Source organism: Loxodonta africana, chromosome 3 (genome assembly GCF_030014295.1).
Source record: "Loxodonta africana isolate mLoxAfr1 chromosome 3, mLoxAfr1.hap2, whole genome shotgun sequence".
NCBI lineage: Eukaryota > Metazoa > Chordata > Mammalia > Proboscidea > Elephantidae > Loxodonta > Loxodonta africana.
The window spans coordinates 58,672,674-58,698,132 of NC_087344.1; the positions used below are offsets into that span (position 1 = coordinate 58,672,674).

Below are 25,459 nucleotides of genomic sequence, written 5' to 3' on the forward strand. Positions count from 1 at the left end.
CACCCCCATCAAACATAAACAGCATACCCATTTCTACTCTCTTCCATCCAGGCCACAGGCTTTTCTCCTCAGCTCCAGTACAGGCCAAGCAAATGCAGAGATTCAAAGGCACGTGGCATAGGTGGTACGCCAGACCTGAGTATGAAGCTCTGCTCCGGCACTAATCAGTGTGTTAATCCAGACAAATCTATTAACTTTTCTGAGCCTCCAGTGCTTTGTGTGCAAAATGGCTATGACACTATGGACTCAAGGAGAGGGTAAATGATTTGACAAATATGTACAAAATGCTTAGCAAAAGACCAAAGGAGAAAACCTGGACATCTCTACATCCCCGAAGACACAGCCAGGAAAACATGTGTTCAGCATTTAAATCCCAGGCTCAGTAAACAGCCATGTGAGGTCAAGGAGGAAGAGGCTGGATCCTTGGCAGGTGGTGAAGGGCTGGAGGCATTCAGATACCCAGGTCCAAGGAATGAAAGAGGGTTGAGAGAACACATTCCACCACCACTGGGGAGAATCAGAAAAGTCCAGGGGTCATGGAACAAACATCAGACTGTGGGAAAGGTCAAAAGATGGCGAGAAGCAGGACTCACATGCCCCAGGAGGGCTTGGCACAGATGGGAAAATTCCCAGACACACTCCTTCTTTCAATGAAATGCAGTTAACTTGTTAACTATAGAATGTCAGACCTGAAAGGAACCCAGAGAACCACAAATGAGGAAACCGAGGCCAAAAAAAGGATGGGGCTTGCCCTGAGTCATGTTGTGGGGTAGCTGCTGAGCTGGGCTTCCGAGGAATGTCCCAGTACAGTGCTCCATCCACCACAGCCCCACCCTGACCCCAACTCTTCTTTTATCCAAAGAAGAGTGGCTTCAACATGACAAGAGTTAGCAAACACATTTGGGATGGTATCTCCAAAGAGTCTAAATGCACAGATCTTGGAGGCACTGTGGAAAGTTCTCGAAGCCCTCAGCCTATACGAAGCCTCTGAAGGCCGAGATGCTGTATGACAGTGGGCAAGTTGTCTATTCTCTCTGAGTTTCCTCATTTTCCTACTGTAGAATAGGGAAATAAGGCCTACCTCTCAGGGTTGTTGTGAGGATTACATGTATGAGATGATCCATGTACAGGATTTAGCCTGGTGTCAGGCACGGAGTATGCACCCAGTGAACAGCACCTATGATCTGTTGCTGATTCCAGAAGGATCCATCAAATTCTCGGTACTTTTCACACCGGGACTAGATGCCTAACATTTCCTCTCCGCATGAACTTGAGATGCTTTCATACCTGGAACCAGTGGTGGCTCATCCCAGAGCTGAAGACAGAGAGTCAATGAATCAGATAGATTGGGAAAGGGAGCCATATCTGAGTCGGCTAAAGAGCTAGGACCCTTCTTACTGGAGAAACGAAAACAAGAGAAGCGAACATGGTGATCTCTGTAGTTCCCAAAGACCTGGATAGGGAGATACATGTTCACCAAATCCCAGTATATTAGACCGTGATCCCCACCTTGAAACTTGAAAAGGGAAAATTATAAAAGGCGATTAATTTAAGAAGCTATGACTTCAGTCCAAAAAATTGCTCAGGTTTAAAATATAAACAATTTCTACTAAAAACAGAACTACCATATGACCCAGCAATTCCACTTCTAGGTATATACACAAAAGAATTGAAAGCAGAGACTCAAAAACAGACTTGTACACCAAAGTTCATTGCTTCACTATTCACAATAGCCAAAAAGTAGAAACCACCTAAATGCTTATCAGCAGAGGAATGGATAAATAAAATGCGGGACCTACATACAATGGAATACTACGCAGCAGCAGGAGAATGAAGTCTAGATAAATGCTGGAGTATGGATGGAGCTTGAAGACTTATGCTGAGCAAAATAGGCCAATCACAAAAGGACAAAGATTGTATGACCTCACTTATATAAAACAGCAAGAAAAGGCAAACGTAGAGACCAAAGTTTATTAGTGGTTACCAGGGGCAGGAGGGAGGTGGAAAAGGGGGGTTAAAGGTGATAGAAAAATCACATTGATTAAGGGTAGGGTTGCACAGCCGATTATTGTAATTACTGTCAATAAGTTGTACACCTGTAAAAAGCTGAATTGGCAAAAGTTGTGTGATACATATATTTACAACAACAACGACAAAAAAAAAGACAGTAGCTGCTGCATGTACAGTAGCTGCTTATGTACAACCAAATACGTCCTGGGATTTGGTACCTTGGTTTGGAGGTGTAGGGTCATAGCTTCACGGGACATCCCAGTTAATTGGCCTAATAATGTATTTAGCGCTTCTGTTCTACCTCCTAGTTCATTGCATGGTGCCTGGGGTCTTAAAAGCTTGCAAGCGGCCATCCAAGGCACAACAATTGGTCTCTATACACCTGTAGCAACAGAGGAAGAAGGACAGTCAGGAACAGGAGGAGGATATAGAATATGTGGCTATTTACCTCCATGACCAACTGCCTCCTTTGCCATGCAACCAGAAGAACTGGATGGTGCCCAGCTACCATTATTGTACATTTTGATCAAAGATTCCAGAGAAGAATCCTGATCAAAAGGGGGAAAATGCAGATCAGAATTTCAAATTCTCATGGGCTATACACTTTCTGGAGCCATGGAGACTAGATAAACACCTGAAACTATTGCCCTGTGATAATCTTTGAACCTCAAACCAAAAATATCCCCTGAAGTCTTCTTAAAACTGAACAATAGTTGAGCTTAACTAGTAAAAAAGGTTTGCCTTGAGCATTATGCTCTTTTTTAAGAACTATCTATCTATATGGAAAACCTGGTGGTGTAGTGGTTAAGTGCTACCGCTGCTAACCAAAAGGTCAGCAGTTCGAATCCACCAGGCACTCCTTGGAAACTCCATGGGGCAGTTCTACTCTGTCCTATAGGGTCTCTATGAGTCGGAATCAACTCGACAGCAATGAGTTTGGTTTCGGTTTATCTACCTATATGGGATCAAACTGAAAACAGCAACTTGAAAGACTGGATGGGAACCTTAGCGGGCAGTGAGTTTATGTTAATGAGGGAAGAACAACTCAGTAAAGGAAGGTGAGAATGGTTGTACAACTCGAAGGATGTAATCAGTGTCACTAAATGGTACATGTAGAAACTGTTAAACTGGTGTGTGTTTTGCTGTGCATATCTTCAACAACAACAAAATAAAATTTAAAGAAAAAAAAATATAAACAATTTCCAAGGAGATTTAGAAAAATTCTTAGAGGGCTGACCCACACCCCTGGCATACAGAAGATACTCAGTAACTGCCTGAATGAATGATAGTCTGCAAAGTCCTGAAACACAGACCTGAGAGTATACATGCTCTAGATACCTTTTGGGGAGTCTCTTCATCTCATAATCTCATTCTCTGAAAACTGTTCTCCTCTCTTGGAGAGGTGGGCCCATGCTGCTTTGTTATTGTTCTGGCCAGAGCTGAATGGACCAGAGGTGACACCTAACCCAAGCTGGGCCAATCAGATTCTCTCTCCTGGGAATATGGAATTGAGGCTCTGGGAAGCTAGTTAATTGACTGGAAGTGCTAAAGCTGGGATGACTTTGCCGCTATGTGCAGAGAGAAAAGAACAAGAAGTGTAGAAAAGCAAATGAGTCCCATGCTGCCATAGAAAGGCAGCAGAGAAGAGCTTCCCTGGTTTCTGGTAGCTTCCATATCCTGGTATCTGAGAGGCCCTTCCATACTTCCTGTCCCTGGGCCTCTGTGAAATACCACCAAATCCATCATATTCCTTTTTAGTGCTTAAGCAAGTTTGAGAGAATTTCTCTTCCCTGTAGTCATAAAAGCATTGTGGCAGAGACCACTGGTTGGCTCCCAATATCCGTTCTCTCTTCTTCCTTAACAAACAAGAAGCCTGGTTTTTCAGATGGGTACTTGGCCATTCAAAATAAAGACTACATTTCCAAGCCTATCCTGTAGCTAAATGTGGCCATGTGATTAAGTTCTGGCCAATGGAATGTAATAGAAATCTCATTTGCTAACTTCCAGAAAGCATCCTTAAAAGGAAGAGAAGGTCAGCCCCTCTCATCCTTTTCTCCTGGCTAGAACGCATTTGTGATATCTACAGCTCAGGTCAGTCACCTTGGACCATGAGGTGGAGACCACGTGTTGTGATGGTAGAGCAAGAAAACAGAAGAACGGATTGGGGAGCCATCCTGTCAGCCCTGGACTACTTGTCTCTGGACTTCTTTTACATGAAAGAGAAATAACTGTCTATCTTGTATGAGCCACTGTTATACTAGGTATTCTGCCATTTGTAGCTAAACCTAGGCCTAACTGGTACAGGCAGGCAAGTCACCTTGATCACCCATAAACTGTCCTTTAATGCCCTTGTCAGACATATATCAGAAAACGTCTTTTCAGTAAGATACCGTTCTTGTTCCTACTGCTGTTAGCAACCACAGTTCACCAAACCATTCATTCATTCAACTAGTTATCAAGTGCCCACTATGTGCTCACACCCTATGTAAAAGGCACACAGTCTCAGCTCTCAAGGACATCATCATCCAAAGGAAGAAAGAGCCAAGTAGACAGACACTTAGACCTGGGTTTGATTCCCGGCAATGCGCCTCACGTGCAGTCATTACTCTGCTGTCAGTGGAGGCTTACGTATTGCTATGATGCTGAAAAAGTGTCTGCAGAGTTTCCAGACTAAGATGGACTAGGAAAAGACTGGCAATCTACTTTGAAAGCTCGCCAATGAAAACCCTATGGATCACAACAGTTCAAACCACAACCGATCATGGGGATGGCACAGGATGGGGCAGCATTTCATTCCATTGTGCATGGGGTCACCATGAGCGGGAGGCCGACTCCACAGTAGCTAACAACAGCGATGCAATGTGATGAGCGCTATAATGGAAGACGGACGAGGTACTGGGGAACCAGAGGAAGCAGGGTTGTGTCTACCTGGAAGAATCGGAAGCTTCCCCTAAGTTGTGATGCTCGGGCAAGCAGAAAAGAAAAGAAGAGACTGCACTGTGGGGCAGGGTGGGGGAGCACTTGGCATAAACGGTAGGGTTGCTAGAGGCGGGAGGCTTGCTCTGGCAAGAATGGGCAAAGAGAGGAATATAGTTCAATCATTCATTCATTTATTCAACAAGCATTTAGTGGTGAGCTGGGCTGCTAACCAAAAGGTTAGCAGTTTGAATCCACCAGCTGCTCCCTGGAAACCATGTGGGGCAGTTCTACTCTACTCTGCCCTATAAGGTCACTATGAGTCACAAACGACTCGATGGCACATAACAACAACATTCTAGCCAGAAAGGCACCCTGGTGGCACAGGGGTGAAGAACTCAGCTGCTAACTGAAAGGTCGGTGATTTGAACCCACTAGCTGCTCTGCAGGAGAAAGATGGGGCAGTTGGCTTCTGTAAAGATTTACAGCCTTGGAAACCCTACGTGGCAGTTCTACTCTGTCCTACAGGGTTGCTATGAGTCAGAAGCTACTCCACGGCAATGGGTTTGTTTGTTTTTATTCTAGCCAGGCATGGTGTCAGATGCCTGGGACACAGACAAGAAGCTCATAACCACGCAAGTGCCTGAAGGGGGCATGGAGAGGGGAGAATTGTAACCACCTCTTTCTCAAAAAAATATCTGAAAACCATCCACACTAGGGTATAAATGACTAATAACACCTACTGTCTATGGTATTATGGGGCTCATATATTTAAACTAAAGGAAATTCTGACAGTAACCTAGGAAGGGGAAGGTGTTTGGGGAAGGGTAGAGAGGTGTCCAAAACCTCCGTAATGGTGGTACCACAGCAAGATGAATCAGGAGCTGGGACTCTAGCCCCAGTTTCCCCTAAAACTATCCCCCTGGTGATACTAGCCCAGACAGTTCTCTAAATCTCCTCTTCTTCGAAGATAAGAGAAAAACAAAATAATATGGGAAGAAAAAAATCCATTCTCCACTTAACTCACACAGTTACTATGAGGATTATATGAGACCACAGATGTGGTAGCATGTGGCAAGGCTTGAGGCATTTGGAAAATATGACTATGATTCTCACTGTGATTTATTTTCTGACTCTGGATGAGATCAGCCTTTACTCCCCATGCCTGAGACTGGATAGGTGGCCCCTGATATCCCTGAGAGTCAGTGATTCTCCTGGACCAGAACCATCAGCAATGCCTGGGAACTTCTTAGAGATGCAAATTCTCAGGCCCTGTCCCAGGCTGCCTGAATCAGAAACTCTGACCATGGGGCCCAGCAATCTGTGTTTTAACAAGCCCTCCAGGTGTCCCTGACGCATAGGAAAGATTGAGAGCCACTGGTCTAATTCTACCCTTCAGAGAGGCAGTGCATCATCATTGCTACAAGTTCCCAAACTACTGGCTTTGAATCCCAGCTCCACCAGTGACTTGCTCTGTGACCGCTCTGTGCCTCAATTTTCCCATACATGAAATGGGGATGCTAATAATTCCTACTGCACAAGGTTGTTGGGAAGATTAAACAAATTCACATGGGCAAAGTACTTACAGTACTGTCTATTAGTAGTAGCTAATTTTTTTTTAATGATGTTACCTATTTCAAAATTAAATTGAATTTGTTTGAGAATTTCTCAACTTTCCTTGTGGTAATTATCGGCACTCCCTCTTCCCTCCACAAGGATCCTGCTCAGAAAGATGAAGGAATCCCAGGTGCAGAGGGGCCACGGTGAAACCTCTGTCTCTGGAGCAGTCACAAGGGGACAAGACGTTACATGTCCTGAGAGCCTGCTCTGTGCCAGGCATGTTACTGGTCACCCTCCCAGCCATCCTTTGAGGTAGGCATCATTATCCCCATTTTACAGACGAAGCTGCCAGGGAAGGGATGTATCCAGGTCATGCAGTGCTGGATAGCAGCAGAGTTGTAATATAAACCCAAATCTGAGAAATTCCTGAGCTAACATTCTTTCCACACTACCATGCTGCCCCACAAAGGATAGGGGACACAGCTTCCTTGATCCTGGAATTGGACCTGGCTCTGAGCTCCACAGCTCTACCATACACCCTCACCATCCCCTCCAACTCAGTGGAGGGACAGAGTGAAACCCATCCAAAGAAAACAAGGTAGGCAGCAGAGATGGACTCCTAACTCCAAACACTGGAGGGGCTGTCCTACTGAAGAAGAATTAAATATGCTCAGCTTGGCCCTGGAGAGGATTCCCAGGTCTGAGAGGTGAAAGTCAGGGAGACAGAAACTAATTAAGCCCAAATGGACAAAGACTGTCCTAAGGAAAAATAAGCTACCCCCTGGAGGGAATGAGCTCCCTATTACTTGAACTATTCAAGGACTTTAGATGCTAGAGAGTGATTTGGGCATTGGATTTTAGATTAGAATCGATGGCCATTTAGATTTCTTTCAGAGCTAAGACTCAGTGGCTCCATGCAAGTACTGGGGCGAGCATTGGGCAAAGGTGGGTAAAACACTGTGGCAGGGACATGTCTGAACTTGGGAAGTCAATCAGAATCCTTTGGGCAGCCTTGCCTGACCGGCCCTAGACAAAGCCTGAATTCCCACTGCTGGCACTGCCCATGCCTTTGTGCCCCCACGCCCCCTGCCGCCCCAACACACACACACATACCACACCACACCAAACCACACCATGCTCTGTCTCTTTGGTTTGTGGTCTCTGTAGGCAAAAGCCCACAGATGGCAGCGCTAGTGCCATGCCCAGCTGCTCTGCCTGGAAGGGCCTGCTGCATGACCCCCTCCTGAGTCAGGATTCATCAATAGGACCCATTCTTCATTCCTGTGATTTCTCAGAGCCAGCTGTGGTTACCATAGCGACTCAGCCATGGATACAGGGGCAGAGCTGCTGGCCTTGGGAGCTGTAGATTAAATTTCACCATTAGATATAATTCACTCCTTTGGACCTTGATGATATGGAGCACAAGTGCCACTTTGGTCTTATCCCACGACCATTACAGACATCACTAATCCATCACAGTGTTTTTCCCACCAACCCTGGGTTTGGCTCATTACTTCGCTCACACTGTTCTCCAGGCAGCCTCTACCAGTTTAACTAGAGTTGGCACAGGAGATGAAAACCATTTTCTATTCTTGCTTTGGACCATGATGTGGTCCCGTGAGAGATCACAGAATATTAGAGGTAACCTAACATTACCTCCTAATTTTATAGACCGCAAAACAAAGGCTTAAACATGTTTCTTGCCCGAGATTGCATTAGAAATGCAAACAAACTAAGGAAAAAATACCGACTAAAACTTGTACCGGGCTTTACAGTTTGTAAAGCAGTTTGACATCCACCATTTAAGACTCGCAGCATCCCAATGAGAAAGTCATTTCCGCTTCCATCTGATCGATAAGTCAGTGAGACTCAGAGTGGTGAGGAAAGTTGTCTGAGCTCAAACAGCCAGAAGGTGGCCAAGATGGACTTGGAACTCAAATGGCTGGACTCTAACTCTCTTGTTCATTCCCAGCCTATGGGCCCCAAATGCTGGGGGTCCATGGAGTTACTACTGGGGCCCTTTGAAGCCACATTTATTATAACACTATGGATCAAATTTTAAAAAGTCTCACAATATTGGTTTGACCACATTCCAAATATGCATGCAGCTGCTGTGATCAACAGGACACAAAAAACAAAAAGCCTGTTGCTGCCGAGTTGGTTCCGACTCATAGCGACCCTATAAGGCAGAGTAGAACTGCCCTGTAGGATTTCCGAAAAGCACTTGGTAGATTCGAACTGCCAACCTTTTAGTTAGTAGCTCAACGCTTAACGACTATGCCACCAGAGTTTCCCAACAGGACACAGAAATCTTTAAAAGCATTCTTGAATTCATTAGCTTTTTGTCATTATCCATTTCCTCGTTCAATCAATAATAAAAGTATAATGGTCATGGGAAGGTCAATGAAACTTCGGCATTCAAAGGGGGTTCTATGAGGTGGCAGAATCCTGGCTCCTTTGATCTTGGACTCTGATGTCCACGATGAAGGTTAAGTTATATGTGCTGTATGTTAATTGTAATAATTAAAATATGATATTTTCACGAGCAAACCAAGTTACACTAAAAACATTTAATAACCCAAAACCCACTGCCATCGAGTCAATTCCGACTCATAGCCACCCTACACGACAGAGTAGAACTGCCCCACAGGGTTTCCAAGGCCATAAACCTTTACAGAAGCAGACTGCCACATCTTTCTCCCACGGAGTGGCTGGACGGTTCGAACCGCTGACCTTTCAGTTAGCAGCCAAGCGCTTTAACCACTGCACCACCAGGGCTCCTTCAAAAACATTTAATAAAGTGATATATAAAATTCAGAAAAAGAAATGGGGCTTCTCACTGTGAGATTCAACTCCCAGTTTACAGGAAATGTAAAAGGTTGTTAAACATACCTGGGGTTATAACAATAAGCACAACTAGACTGCAAAACTACAGAACAAACGGTGCCAGTTCCTTAACAAAGGAATTCCCAACAGCAAACAAGATAGAGAGGGAACCTTAAGAGAGGCTTAAGAGACATGTCAACAAATGGTAATGCACAGGAATCTTGATTAAAAAAAAAAAATTGTAATAAAAAAGTTATAGCGATTATGAGACTTGGAAATACGAAAACTGACCCATTAATTGATGAATTAGGGATTATTGTTAATGTTTTGGGGTACAATAATGGTATTACAGTTAGATAAACAAAAAAAGGAGTCCTTCCCTTTTAGAGATACATATTGAAATATTTAAGGATGAAATGATATAACGTCTGGGATTGGCTTCAAAAGAATATCAAAGTTGGGGAAACAGGTGGGGTGTGGACAGGGCAGGCCTAGGTGATAAATAATACCAACAAAAAAAACCAAAGCCACTGCCATCGAGTTGATTCCAATTCATAGCGACCCTAGAGGACAGAGTAGAACTGCCCCATAGAGTTTCCAAGGAGCGCCTGGCGGATCCAACTGCCGACCTTTCGGTTAGCAGCCGTAGCAGTTAACCACTACGCCACCGGGGTTTCCGTGATAAATAATAAAAATAGGGATTCATTATTATGTTCTATTTCTGTGAATAATCCAAATTCTTTATAAGAAGAGTGGGGCATGGTAGATGGGAAAAATCTGATTGACAAAATATTGATAATTGTTAAAGCTGGGTGATTCTACTTCTGTGTTGAAAATTTCTACAATAAAAAGCTCATAGAATAAAACAGAGGGTTCTCATATTCTGAAAAGCAGGGAACCAGTTCGTTCCAGTTCAAACCTCTGCTGAGAATTTGCATTTCCACCCCCAGATGTACTGAATCAGAATCTACATTTTAACAAGATCCCCAGGTGATTCTTATGTACAATAAATTTTGAGACTCACTGCTCTACTAGTGGTTCTGAGAACTGGTCCCTAACCAGCATTAGCATTGCCTGGGAACTTGTCAGAAATGCAAATTCTCAGCAGGGAAGCCCTGGAATCTGACATGAATTACTCAGTGCTTGTTTTGGGCAGGCACTTCATGCTCATAACCTCATTTAACCTTCCCAACAACCCTGTGAGGTAGTTATTACCCTCGCCATTTTACAGATGAGGAAACACAGGCTGGGGTAGGTTAGGCAACTTGCTCAAGATCATGTGGGTAGCCAGGGAGTGTGGAGCCATCTGCTGCCAGAGTTCTCTCTCACTATCACGCTATCACAAACCATGAGGTAAATCCCACCTCTCTGAGCCTCCGGAACCTCAAGGACTGCTGTGAAGGTTAAATGAGGTAATTTTTTTTTTCTCTAATGGTAGGATTTCAGGCATCTTGAGAAGTGATACAGAAAACATCTTGAGGGAAGGGCCTTCTAGTGTGTACAGCACTAGACATAAGGCCAAGAGCCCTGGACTGGGGGTGGTGGTGAAAAAAACCAAACTCGTTGTCGTACAGTCAATTCCAACTCATATTGACCCTATAGGACAGAGTAGAACTGCCTCCATAGGGTTTCCAAGGAGCGGCTGGTGGATTTGAACAGCCGACCTTTTGTCAAGCAGCCAAGCTCTTAACCACTATGCCACCAGGGCTCCAAGGTGGTAGTAGGGAGCTGAACTTTAGACCTGGCTCTGCCATTAGCCAAGCTCCTTCCTCCTGTGCCTCAGCTTCCTCATCTGTATAAATCAGGGTTGAAAGACATGAGCTCCAAATTCCTTTAAGGTCAATGCTCAGGACTCGGGAGTCCAAGTTAATCACACCCTGCAAGGCTGTTCCAACCCAGCCGCCTGCTCAGCAGCAAATGAGCAGGAGCCAAAGTCTACAAATGGTTTTCATTTGGAGAAACCCTCTCCCCTAGCACCTGAGAGTCCAGGCTGGGGGAGTCAGAAGGGGGAGCCAGAGGAGAGCAGAGTTAGCTTTCCCTAGGCATGGCCCATGTAGAGGTCCCATGCCCAGTCTGCTCCCGGCCCCTACAGTGGCTACAGCTCTGCCCCAACCCCGACGTATGACCTTGCCCAGTCTCCTTCCCTCCCTGAGCCTCTGACTCCTCCTCTGGAATGAAAGGGTTGGGCGGGGAAGCGGAAGGCTCCTGCCAGCTCTGACGTTTATTATTTCAGGATTCTGCAGACTCTTGCTGTTTTCCTTCCTGCGTCCCCTCTGTAGGGCCTCCACAGACATCTCCCCAGAGGGGCCCCTGTCCAGGCTCACCAGCTCAGTTGCCCCTTGCAGAGTGGTGGGAAGCAGAGAGGAAGAGGGTCTGCAGGAAGGGAGCCACACCCTCGATGTGCACTGAGGACTCTGTAAACCCCAAGTTTCCTGGCTGAGATTTTCCTTGGGAGACTGCGCGGCAGTGATGAGCTAAGAGAGTAAGAACTCTGCTGGACCGACTGCCGAAGATTCCTGCCAGACCCCTGGACCCAAGCCCTGAATTCCACTGTACCGTAGGGAGAGCCCCGCCTGCCCTTTCGGACAGAACAGGGAAGGGTCCAGTGCCCCCACCCTCTGAGTTCCCTTGTCCACCCCGGCAAGTCCCTTCCTGCCTCCCTATACGACTTAACATCCATTGCTAATCCCTTTTAAACACCAACCAGCCCTACCAAACTCTGCAATTTCCTAAACGTGCCAGGCTGCTACCTCTGCCTGGAGTCTTTCCCCCATTCTGCCTAGAATATATCATCTCTCCTGACTCCCCACCACAATAGAACTGGCTCTTCCTGCCTCCAAGTCACTCTGTGCCCTCTACAGGCTTTTATAAGAGCACTTAAGGCCCCTACTTACCACATGTCTGACCTCTCTGCGGGCTGAAAACTCTAAAAGGACAAGGGTTGTCTCATTCACCTAGCACAGGGCCTAGCACATGGGTATCAATAAAGGTTTGTAGAATGAATGAATGAATGAATATAAGCAAGGCACTATGAAAAACCCGTTGCCATCGAGTCGATTCCAACTCATAGTGACCCTACAGGACAGAGTGGAACTGCCCCATAGGGCTTCCAGGGAGCAGCTGGTGGATTCCAACTGCCAACGTTTTGGTTAGCAGCCGAACTCTTAACCACTGCACCACCAAGGGCTCCTAAAGGCAGCAGACGCTAAGAGCTCAGGCTTTCACGTCACACTTTCCTGGGGTCCAAATTATGGTCCCAGTACTCTTAGCTATGTAACCTATGGCAAGTGACTTAGCCTCTCTGAACCTCCATTTCCCCACCTGTCAAATGGGTATAACAGCACCTGGTGCAACAGTTAAGCACTCAGCTGTTAGCCAAAAGTTTGGTGGTTAGAACCCACCCAGAATCTCTGCAGGTGGAAGACCTGGAGATCTGCTTCTGTAAAGATTACAGCCCAGAAAATCCTATGGGGTCAGTTCTACTCTGTCACATGGGGTTACTATGAGTTGGAATCAACTTGATGTCACCCAACAACAACATCCATAATGGACTCAGACAAACCAACAATCATGAAGATGGCACAAGACCTGGCAACTTTTCGTTCTGTTATACATAAGGTTGCCATGAGTCAGAACACCTAGCCCAGTACACGGCATATAGGTCCATCCTGACCAGCAGACACATTTTCTGTATCCTTAGGCACCCAGTGGAATCATCCTGAAAAAAATAAGGATGTCTGGCTTCACCCCAGACCTGCTTAGTCAGAGTTGGGGGGAGGGTGAGCAGGCATCTGGAGGGCAGTGAGTGGTGAAGCATGGCTCTGGGCTTTATGGCAGTCCATTTTTAAGTGCTAGTTGTCCATAAGTCAGACTTTCTAACCCGGGGTGGGGGGTGGGGGTGGGGGTGGGGGGGAACTGCCTGTTTACAGAAAGCACTTACAAGAGTGCCTGTGCTCTCTAAGTGTCTGCTATTCCTATTTTTATTGCTTTTAAAGCAACCCAGACAGCATGGATGAACCTTGAAAATACTATGTTATGTGAAATAAGCCAGACAAAAAAGCCTGTATGTTGTATGATTCCATTTATATGGAACATCCAGAACAGGAAAATCCATACAGACAGAAAGTAGATTAGAGGTTGCCAGGGGCTGGGGGAAAAGAGGTAGGAAGCGACTGCTAGTAGGTACTGAGTTTCTTTTTGGGGTGATGGGAATGTTCTAGAATTAGACAGTACTGATGATTGTACGTTGTACTGAGCTGTACACTTTAAAATGGTTAAAATAGCAAATTTTATATTATATGAATGTTATCTCAGTTAAAAAAAAAAAATCTACCTTTTACAAGCAGCCCAAGTAATATACAGCCCAGATTGCAATGTGCAGCCAGGACTGAGAACTTCTGGGTAGGCTCTCAACAAATGTTTGAGGAAGACATGAAAGGATGAGAGAGCAAAGGGCAGCGCTGAGGGAAGAACCTGCCTTGTCCGTATCAGGCTCAGCTACTACTTCCTGTATACCTCCAAAGTACACAGGATCTCTTTTTGCTTTGGCTGCCTAGATGGCACAAATAATTTTCGCGTTCACTTGTGGTAATTACCTCATTCCTGTTTCATGGTGCCATTCTCCCCTTTTCTCTTGTGGTTCCTGAACTCCTTAAGTATGCTGTGTGCAGGTGTACTTAGGTTTTAAAAAGGAATTTTAGAAAATTATTAAGTACCTGTTATGTGCCAGGTATATGCTAGACACTTCATATGTAGTCCCCTCAAACAACTCCATAAGATACTTATTATCATCCCTGATTTACAGATACAGAAACAGATTCAGAATGGTTAAGTCATTGCCTGAAGTCACACAGCCATTAAGAATTCAAACCCAGGTCTATCTTGCTTAGGTTACTGGAATCTCTCCACAGACGGTCACATCCCTGTATCCACCGCTGCGGGTTGTCAATCATCTTTTCACCAACATAAGTCTTCCTTCTCCTACCCAGGTGTGGAACTTGTCTAGTTATCTTCATACCCTCAGGACCTACCATTCTGCCTTTGTACACAGCAGGTGTTCAATACATGCAGTTTAATGGATTACTGCCAGAAGAACAAACAGGTCTGTTTTGGAAGAAATACAGCCAGAATGCTCCTTAGAGGCAAGGATAGCGAGACTGCGCCTTACATACTTTGGGCATGTTGCCTGGAGGGATCAGTCCCTGGAGAAGAACATCATGCTTGGTAGAGAACAGGGGCAGCGGAAAAGAGGAAGACCCTCAACGAGGTAGATTGACACACCGGCTGCAACAATGGGCTCAAGCATAGCAACGATTGTAACGGTGGTGCAGGACCGTTAAGTTCTGTTGTACATAAGGTTGCTATGAGTCAGAACCGACTCAATGGCACTTAACAACAACAGCAACCTTAAGTAGGCAGGCAATAGCTCACCACACTAGTCTTCACCCTAATGATCATCAGAGTCAGCTGGGGAACTGCTGCCCTGCTCACTTGCCCAGGTCTCATCCCTATGGGATTCTGACTCAGTTGGTCTGAGTGGAGGCCCAGGCATCTGAGGTTCTTAAGAGCTTGGCCAAGGTTGAAAACCAGCAGAGTTAGAGGGCCTTCCTCAGCTGTTCCCAGCTCAGCCTCCCATACACCCCACAGCACCTCCAGTGACCTGGGTGTGGCCGAGACACAATGTTCCTAGGACAAAAGGAGTCAGGACCCTGCCCTAGAGTCTGAGGAACTCACTGTGCCCCTGTGGGCCCCATGTCCTCATCTGCTCTGGGCCCAAACACTTGGCCCACTGAAAGGACTTTAATCTGCCTGGGGACTCTGATCAAATCACCTTCAGGGAAAGCATTTCCTTCTGCTCTGACCTGAAGCTCCAGTTTCCGTCCCCAAACATGCCTGAGTCACTTCAGTGGCCAGAAACAGCTGAATGTCAGGAGAAGGACTGAAATTTGGGGAGAGAAGGAGACTGAGAGACTGCGCTCAAGGCGCTCAAGGCGCTCAAGGCTGGCAAATCGGGAAGCCCCTCTGCCCCTTGGGCAGAGGCAGCCTGGTGTGTCAAAGAGGCTGGGTTCCAATCCCATCCTAGAAAACCCTCTTGGCCCCAGATTCCTTCAGCCACCAACCACACTCCATGTCTCTGCCCCCTTCTCAGGAAAACTTGTCATTTGTTGCCTCCTCAAATCAGTTGGAAACCCTGGTAGCACAGTGGTTAAGTGCCACTGGTGCTAACCAAAAAGTTGGCAGTTCAAATCCACCAGGCGCTCCTTGGCAACCATATGGGGCAGTTCTACTCTGTCCAACAGGGTCACTATGAGCTGGAATCGACTCGACGGCAATAGGTTTGGTTTTTTGTTTTTGCAAATCAGTCCAGGCTGGTGTGGAGAGGAAAGTATCACTAAAACTGTCTTTAAGACAACCAATAACCTTCATGTTGCCAAATCCAGGTGTGTGTCATCTTCTCCTTCTACCTCTGGACATCTGGACAGCACCTGACAAAGTCAAGCATCGCTCCCTCCTTGAAATACTGCTCTCTTGGCTTGTGAGACACTACATTGTCTTGATTTTCCTCCTTCCTTGCTGTTAGCTCCTTCTCAGTCCTCTTTATTAATGCCTCTTCTTCTCCCATTTTCTCATACTAGAGCTCCCCAGAGCATGGGCCTGGGTGCTCTTGATTACTCTCCCTAGGTGATCTTATCCATCCCCACAGCTTTAAACACCAGCTAAAGCAATGTATGTAAAATGAGGCTCACAGGGCACCTGCCTGGAATGCTCCTGGGGTGCTTGTTAAACATGCAGATTCTCAAGACACCTCTGTACACTGGCAACCTGCTGTCAGGGACATTTGTCATTTGCCAGTCTGGCATCTGAAGCTCGTTCCAATGCCTGGGGAATTACTTGATGTGTGAGACTTAGCAGCGCCTGCCTCTTCCTATAAAAGCTGAAAAGAGCAATTCTTGCTTTCCTGCCTCCCTTGCAGCTAGGGTACAGGCACATGACCTAGGCTTGATCAATCAGAGGTACTCACCACAGACTGAATCAGGAGCAGAAAGAGTGGAATATCTATTGTAACGGTGGTGCCAATAGCACTGATGGTGCCTAGTGTCCGGGAGACACTGGCAGTACAAGCTGTGGCATTCGGTGCGTGGCACTAGTGTCCTCACCAAACTGACTAGTACCAGGATTTTGGCTGAGATTTTGACTGCTGCCTAGCCTCCCTTGTTCCTGCCTGGTTCCCCAGCTTTCCAGAAATTCTGTGAGCTACTAAATATTCCTTTTCTGTTTAAATTAGCTCAGGTTAGTTTTTGTTGTTCGCAATAAGAACCCTAAGATGCGGCTAGCGAATCAGTCTCTGGGAATGATGTCTGAGATTCTGCACCTTAACACATTTGCCGAGTGACGTTCACACAGATGGAAGTTTGAGACCCATCATCTCAAAACATCTGTCTCCAGCCCACTCCGTTCCCGCTGAGCCCCAGACTCACGCATCTAGCTGCCTTCTTGACACTTTCATTTGAGTATCTCAAAGATATACACACAGAATTCTTGGTTTTTCCCAAACCTGTTCCTCTCCCAGACTTCCCTTCTCAGTACATCGCAGCTCCCTTCATCAGAAATTTGAAAAACATTCTTGATCACTCACCACATTCACTCCATCAGCAACTTTTGATATTACTACTTATAAAATACCTTTAGAATCCACCTACTTCTCTTCTCCTCCACTAATCACAACCCTATCCATACCACAATCATCTCTTCCCTGAACAACCATAACAGTCTCCTTATTGGTCTCCTGGGTCAGCTCCTGCCCCCTCCAATCCTGTTTCCACAAACCAGCTGATATAATCTTTCTGAAGTATATATTGCTACCAGGGCCTGAATACGATCTAGCCCTGCCTACCTTCCCAAACTCATCTGGTGTCGCTCTTCCATTTGCCTACCACCATGCTTCTGCTGCTTTGGCCTCTTTTTACCATCACAGGGCCTTTGCCTAACCAGTTCCCTCCATCTGGAGTGTGCCCCCACCATTAAAAAAAAAATTACTCCCTATTAATGTTCCTTTTTTTGTTTTCCTCTTTTATTCTTCTATTATTCAACAAGAATTTTCTGAGCACCTACTGTGGGCCAGGTGCTATGGTAAATACTGGAGATACAATGATGAGATTAGATTCTATTCTCATGGAGTTCAAAATCTAGTGAGATTGATTTTAATAAAGTAATTATATAAATAAATGTGAAATTTATCTATGATGTGCTGCAAAGGAGGGAGATACAGTACTATTAGGAAGAACCGAGCTCAAGTAAAAGCAGAGAGACCAGATAGGAGGCCATTGTTGTGTTCCAGGGGACAGATATGGTGGCTTGGACTAGGAGAGAGATGTAGAGGAGTGGGTAGGCTGCAGAGGCCTTGGTGATTGTCATGGATTGAACTGTGTCCCCCCAAAATGTGTGTATCAATCTGCCTAGAACGTGATTCCCCGTATTATGATTGTCCACCATTTTGTCATCTGATGGATTTTCCTATGCGTTGTAAATCCTGCCTCTATGATGTTAATGAGGGGAGATGGGTGGCAGTTGTGTTGATGAGGCAGGACTCAATCTACAGGATTGGATTGTGTCTTGAGCTGGTTTCTTTTGGAATATAAAAGAGAGAAGCAAGCTAAGAGACAGAGGGACCTCATACCACCAAGAAAACAGCCCCAGGAGCAGAGTACATCTTTTAGACTGAGAGTTCCTGCCCGGAGAAGCTATTAGTCCAGGGGAAGACTGATGGGTAGGATCTTCCTCCAGAATCGACAGAGAGAGAAAGCCTTCCCCTGGGGCTGACACCCTGAATTCGGACTTCTAGCCCTCTAAACTGTGAAAAAATAAATTTCTCTTTGTTAAAGCCATCCACTTGTGGTATTTCTGTTACAGCTGCGTTAGATGACCAAGACAGTGATGAAGTGTGTATGTGGAGATGTGAGGCTTCTGGCTTGTGTAACAGAATACAGGGAGATACCACTCACTGAGAAGGGAACACTGAAAGGGCCAGCCCAGAGGGAAAGTTCTTGAGTATGGTTTTGAATACATTGAGACATCTAAGTGAAACTGTCAAGAAAGCAATTGGATATCTGGGACTAGGCAGGAGGTATAAGTGTGTGAGTCATCCAGAGACACGGGAGGTGACTGAAGCCAAGCGTGTGGATGAGCCTGCCTGGGGAGAGAGGCTAGCATGCAAAGGGATGAGGGCCCAGGACTAAAACTCAAGGAAGGTTTGATGAGGAGGGTGATCCTTCAGGCCACCTAACACAATGTGCAGTTACTGACTTATTTGTTTGTTTACCTGTTTCCTCTGTAAACTCTATAGGGCAGGGACTGCATCCGTGTTGCTCAGCAGTGTGTCTACCCAATGCCTGGCACAGGACAGTTCCCAGTATTTGTTGGATTAACCTAATCCCAGCTTCCCTCTTTACTAGCTGTGTGATCTTGGGCTAAGTATTAACCTCTCTGAGCCTCAGTCTTCTCAACACTAGAGTGGTGATAATACCACTTTCTTCATAGAGTTGGTGTAAGGGTAAAATGAGTTAATTTGTACAAAGAGCCTATACGGCATGATGCACATAGAAATAGACCATTCTCTTGAGCCTCTACTTATTAACGTGGAAAATGGGGAGAAATTACTAATTGGAGCATCCAATAATCTATGGAAGGGCAGGATCAGGCAGCCAACCTGAGCCAGATGCTCACTCAGTGGGGTAAAGGCAAGGGTATACCAAGTCCCTTTTTCCTTAGGGCCAAAATTGGGTTTTCCCCCAGGACCTTGAAGACAAGTAACTTTTTGTGTGGCCTTGGGCAGGCCTCTATAAATTGCAAAGTCTGCTATCACAGTGCTCTCTCTGCTCCCCATGGCTCCATCATTTCACAAGGTTCAGAATATGCCAGGTACTATGCTGGTTGCTGGTCCTTGGAAACCCTATGGGGCAGTTCTATTCTGTCCTGTAGGGTAACCATGAGTTGGAATCGACTCAACAGCAAACGGTTTGGTTTGGTTTGGTTTGGGTAGGCTGGTTGCAGAGGAGGCCTCATGGCACAGTGGTTCAGTGCTTGGCTGCTAACCGAAAGGTCTGCAGTCCACACCCACTGGTTACTCTGTGGGAGAAAGATGTGGCAGTCTGCTCCCATAAAGATTTATAGTCTTGGAAACCCTATGGGAAGTTCTATTCTGCCTTATAGCATGGCTATGAGTCTGAATCGACTCAACGGCAGTGGGTGTTTTGGGTATGCTGGTTGCTGTACCCCAGGAAGGGCCAGCCTTATCCATTCCTTGGGCAACATGATTGGGTTCAGTGGTCCCACTGCCCGGGAAAAAGCCTGAATATCTAATTGCATTCAGGGCCTCCCAGATCTGTGTGTACCTCTTAACTCTCCAATCCCTCTTTCCAATTCCCCTATGTCTGAGCTTTCCAAACTGGGGTTCATCTATAGCTGGGTAGCCAGGGAGACAAAGAATAGGATGAGCACAGTGTTCTCCCTGGAGCCTGAACTGTGCCGAATGGAAAGTAACCGCCATGGACACCTCTGGGGTGACTGTCTGGACCCTGCCCCTCTTCTCTGAAAAGTATCCCCTCCCACAGGGTGGGTTCCTGGGGGCAAGCTTGCCCTGCCCAAGGCTATCCTTCCACAACCTCTCCTGAGGAAAACAGGGGTGGAGACCCAGCTTCTGGAATCAATCCAGAAACTGGGCCGGGCCATCTACTGCTCTGCCAGGAACTTGGAAGTGCGACATGAGACTGGCTCGGTTACCTTCAGATACTGGACCAGCAAGGTCATGAGAGTGTGGGGGCTAAAGCTGTGCTTTGGGGCTTGTTTGATGATAAGTGAGCAAAAGCACTGGTCAGATGTGTAGAGAGCAAGATGTACAGAAGCCAAGAGATCTCGAGCGAGAAGGAAGAAGCAGTTGCCTTAATTCCTGATGTCTTCCCAGCCTCAAGTTTCAGCCTTGGGGTCTATCTTTACTTAACCAGCAGCCAGGTGCCATCGAGTCAATTCTGACTCATGGTGACCTCATGTGTGTCAGAGTAGAACTGTGCTCCACAGAGTTTTCAGTGGCTGATTTTTCCGAAGTAGATCACCAGGCTTTTCTTCCACAAACCTCTGGGTGACTCAAATCTCTAATCTTTCAGTTAGCAACCAAGTGCATTAACTGTTTATACCACCCACAGGTTCCCTCTCTTTATGATTTATCTTTATTCTTTTCAATTCCATGAGGTAGCTCTAATTCCTTAAAACGAATTCCCCTTCAACCTAAATGAGCTTAAGTGGGTTTACGTTTCTTGTAAACAATCTCTAAAATTACAAAATTTTTATACTAAAACAAATATGGATATAGTACAAAGCAGAATGTAAAATTCACAAGAATATTAAAAATTAAAAATTAAATCCTTTCTGAAATAAAATTCAAAAAAGCAAAAGTCACAAAGGAAAAGATAAATTTGACTGCAACGAAACTCAAAGCCGTGCATGATAAGACATACTAATTTAAATAACCACACCCTGTAATCACCCCTCTCACCAATAATATATTTTCTAAGAGTACACACCTTGGGAAGCACACACATTAAATTCCTGACATCAGTTACCTCTGGGGAGAGTACAGAGTGTGTGAGAAGTGGTCAGAGGTAACTTCAGCCTTATCTGTTATATTTTTAAATTTCTATTTAAAAATTATTATATCCCTCTTGAAACTGCATATGTTTTGTTATATATATTTTCACCACACACACAAAAAAATTAGGTCCCAATTGTGGAATTGAAACTAGATATTAAACCAAAAAAAAAGAAAAAAACTTGTTACTGTCGAGTTGATTCCAACACATAGTGGTGACCCTATAGGACAGAGTAGAACTGCCTCACAGGGTTTCCAAGGAGCGCCTGGTGGATTCAAACTGCCAATCTTTTGGTTAGCAGCTATAGCTCTTAACCACTATGCCACCAGGGTTTCCTGCTGAAACCTCAAAAAAACGATACAAGACACAGGCCTTTGAAGATCCCTATTTGTGGTGGACTGCTTCATCCCAGACCAACTGGGGGATATGAGTTTACCAGTAGTTTGAGACGTGATAAAGCATGAATTCTCAGTTCTGATCAAAATGGCTTACTTGGTTCCCAAATATGTTCTCTTCCCGTTAGACACTGAGTCCACTCACTTCCTCTCTACTTAATGAAGTTCTTCCATCCTTTAAGACCCAGCTAGAAGTCTCACCTCTTCTAGGAAAGGAAGCTCTCCCGGACTGTATCAGTCCTCACTGCTTTCTCCCTCTCTCCATTGGCCTCTATGGCACTTTCTATACCTGTCACTGGGCACTTGGGACGGACTCCTGGGGTTCCTACTTATCTTCCTAAGAGAGGCTTTATCTCCATAACCAGCCAGCAAACCAGAGCAGCATTTTTATGTCCTTGGTATCTACCACAGAGATGGCATGGAGAACTGCACAGAGCACAGGCCTTGGAGTCAGACAGAACTGCTTTGTGATATAGGACAACTGCCTTAACCTCTCTGGGGCTGTTTTTACCTATGTTACTGTGAATATCAATGAGATGACTGATGTAAAGGAACCCAGGACAGGAAGAGGCTGGTTGATGGAATAATTATCTTAATACTCCCTCACATTTGTAGTGTTTCACAGTTAAAAGCAAACAACTTCAACAATGCAGTGAAGTAATCAGGGAGGGATTATTAGTCCCATTTTACAGATGAAATAACTGACATAAGGAGAAGTTACATAGGGAGGATATGCAGATTGACTTTAGTAAAAAAAAAAAAAAAATGAGAAAAGGACCAGGGTTAGAAGACCTGGGTAGAAATGCCAGTTCTTCCACTATCCAGCTGTGTGAGCCTGGACAAGTCTCTTGCCCTCTCTGGACATCAGCTTTCTCATCTTAAATGAGAGTTCCTAGTTATCTCTATCTTAAAGTGTCTCTCAGCCCTGACATTCTAGTTTCCTGTGATCTGCCCAGGGTCCTTCCCAGCAGGACTGCAAAAAGGGGCTGTAAGTCCCGGAATGGAGTACCTAATAACTCCCAGGAAACCAACCAGGACTGGAAGATTCGATTTGAAAATTCAGTTGCATTTTGATTCAGCCACATGGAGCTTCAAGTCTGGGGGAGGTGGGTTAGTCATACCCAGAACTGGGGGGAAAAATGCCAGCATCAAACTACATGCAAATATAAACACAAATGCAAAACCAAACCGGAAACCTCAGGAAAGTCCATTCCAAAGGTCAGATTCTAACTTTTTGGGCACAGAAATGCTCAAAAGTTTTGTTTGGGTGCCACAAGACTTTCTACTGCAAAAAACGATCACCTGCTTGCACCAAAGGCAAAGGAGGCTCGGTTTTGTCTGGTCTGAACTGGGGCAAAGCTGAGCCTTGACTAGAGTCTGCTGTGGCCCCCAGAACCATTCTAGGACCCCCTTCCCCCAACACACACAAGTGCTTACACAAACATAGAAAGCCAGGCATAGCCAGATGCACGGGCATAAATGGCCATTTCTGTCCATGGGGAAGGGTTCATTGTGCAGCCCCCTCCCCCTGCTCCTGATCTGACTTAACATTCTAATGAAAGACCTGGAGAGGGGGCTGTACTATGAAAGCCCTAAGGACACAGAAGGCACTGAACTCTTCCAGGTGGTGAAGAGCAAGGCTACGAAGATAAACCTGAGGAAGCTTCCCCCAGGAGGAGGCTGTGTGGCAGTAAGTTTCCCTGTGAGCCTCCCAGTAAAATATAAACCAAATTCATGTGCAGTAGGGCTTCTAGGTTGCTGGCTCTGACCAAGGCAGGAAGCCAAAGTTCACCGGCTGCTGCTTGTTTTAATTAAAAAACATACCCCTACTATGTGCAAAGTGCTAGACCGGGTTCTAGAGAGAAATGAGGATGAAAGATACCCAGTTACTGTCTAAAGAGGTCCATCAATTAACCTGATGATAATCATTCCATTTATCAAGATGTAGGCAAATTCACCAAGAGTCCACTCAGAGCGCCTCAAAAGAAAAGCCTGGCCATCTACCTCCAAAAAATCAGCCATTGAAAACCCTGTGGAGCACAGCTCTACTCTGACACACATGAGGTAACCATGACTCGGCATCAACTCAATGGCAACAACAACAAAAACATGCTTTACACACATTGCTTCATGAAATACCAGAGCCCTGTGCAGTAAACAGTGTTATCCCCATTTTACAGATGTCAAAAATAGGACTCAAACAGACTCATACAGCTGGTAAATTGCAGAGTCAGAATATGAATACAGGTCTGCCTCCCCAAAGTTGATGCTCTTTCCACGACCTCTGTTACCCTTACCAAGTGATACAAACAGACTGGGAGATGGAGGTTCAGCAAGCCAGACAAGAAGAGGAGAGATTTCCCAAGACATTGGCCCAGTGTGTTATCAACAGTCCTATTGGGCCTGGTATCTGCCACACACAATAGATGCCCAACATACTAATGGTGAAGGATGGAAGGTGAGAGCTGAGGTCCAAAATGCCACCCAAAATTCGGGGCATCCTCAGAAAGGGAGCTGCAAAAACATGTTACTCTCTACTGGCCCAAAGCCACAGGGTGTCTACCCTAGAATATTCCACGCAGAGGAGCCAAAGAAAGCTGCAGCAGGTCTGGAGAAGAGGAATGAGTTCCAGTGAGCCTGAGAATGGGGTGGGGCATTCTGCAAGAGCGAAGAAAGGGCCTGGGACGCTTTGCTCGGAAAGACAAAGCGGAAAGGGAAGAAGAGAGAAGACTATAAACTTGCCAACAGTCTGGCCAAGGTGAACCCCGGCTCCTGGCGCCTTCCCATTCACATTCATTCCACAAACACTGGCCAAATCTCAGAGGCAAGGAGGAGGGGGCCTCCCCGCAGCCTGGGATAAGTCAAGTTCAGCAGAGGCAGGGAAGGCCTGTTTCTCATAAGGGGAGTGACTTGAGGGGCAAACTTCTGGGGCTCGGGGCTCCAAAGATGAAAACACACACTGATGCAGTAAGGCCGAACACACATGCGACGGGACTGGTCACCAAAAGCGTTTGGGGTATGTCCCCAATCTTTGAAGTCTGTCATCGAGATGTCCTCGAGGCCCCCCACAATCGGCCCCTCGGGCCCTCCCCTGGCCTCGACGGTGAGGACGCAAACCTTTGAGATGCGCTCAGTTCTCGCAGATCTAGGAGGCAGGTTTCTGGGGCGCCTGTTAAGGGCTACCGCAGCTCCAGTGAAGCCTGTGAAGGTCAAGGCCAGGCCCTGCCCGGACCCCGACCCCTCCCGCCCTGGTCCCCTCACCTCCTCCCGCGCCAGCGCCGCCCCCCGGCACCGGGGCATCTTAGCGGCGAAGGCCACAGCCCCGGCCGGAGAGCTGAGGTCCTCCGCGGTGATGGCCAGGAACTCGGCGACGCTGAGCTGCTCGGGCATGGCGGGCGCGGGACCGGGGCGCCGGGGCTGCCGGGGCTGCCGGGGCTGCCGGGGCTGCCGGAGCGGGGCGCGAGGGGCGCTGCGCTGCTCAGCGCTGAACCAGCCTCACCGCCCGCCCGGGGCGCAGTCCAGGCCTCCTCGCGCCCCGCCCCCCGCCCCGCCCCCGACTGCTTCGCCCGGCACAGCCGCGTCCCCTCGGGCCCAGGGAGCCCCTGAGCTTCCCGGTCCCGCCCTCTCCTCGGTCCCGCCCCCGGCCTTACTGGCTTTCTCCCCACTTTAGACTGAATAGCCCCACCTCCGGCCTCACGCCAGGCTCCCAGGCCCCGCCCCCAAGGTGCCCCGCCCCAGCCTCTCTCCCACCTCCTCGGCCCCGCCTCTCGCCCCGGCCCCGCCCCTGCCTCCATCCAAGCTCCTCCACAGCTCCGCCCCCTTTCTTCCTACTCCTCACCTTCCAAGTCTTCCTCCCTCCCACGGCCCCTCGATGCCCCAGCCCTACGTTCCCCTTCAGTGCCCCCACCCCGTCCCACCATTGCTTCCTCCTCCACTACGGGTTCGTTCCCAGTCCCCCGTAGCCCCGCCCCTCTGTCGCGCACACCCTCTGCCTCCTCTCTCCCCCAGTCCCTCCAGTCCTTGCCTCGCTCCACTCCAATCGCCCCGCCTCTGCCTTGCTCCACACGCTGTTTCTCAGCCTAGGTAGGCTCTGCGGGAGGCCAGGGCCGC

The 25,459-nt window shown here is 46.9% G+C and overlaps 1 protein-coding gene across 1 annotated transcript in view; it reads right to left on the minus strand.

The window, feature by feature from the left end:
- ASAP3 (ArfGAP with SH3 domain, ankyrin repeat and PH domain 3) overlaps window positions 1-24,739 on the minus strand; it is a 48,957-nt gene extending 24,218 nt beyond the window's left edge. The window contains exon 1 of the mRNA XM_064281451.1: window positions 24,611-24,739. Coding sequence (XP_064137521.1) covers window positions 24,611-24,739 — 129 coding nt within the window. The remainder of the gene's footprint in view (window positions 1-24,610) is intronic.
- Window positions 24,740-25,459: the final 720 nt, after the last annotated feature.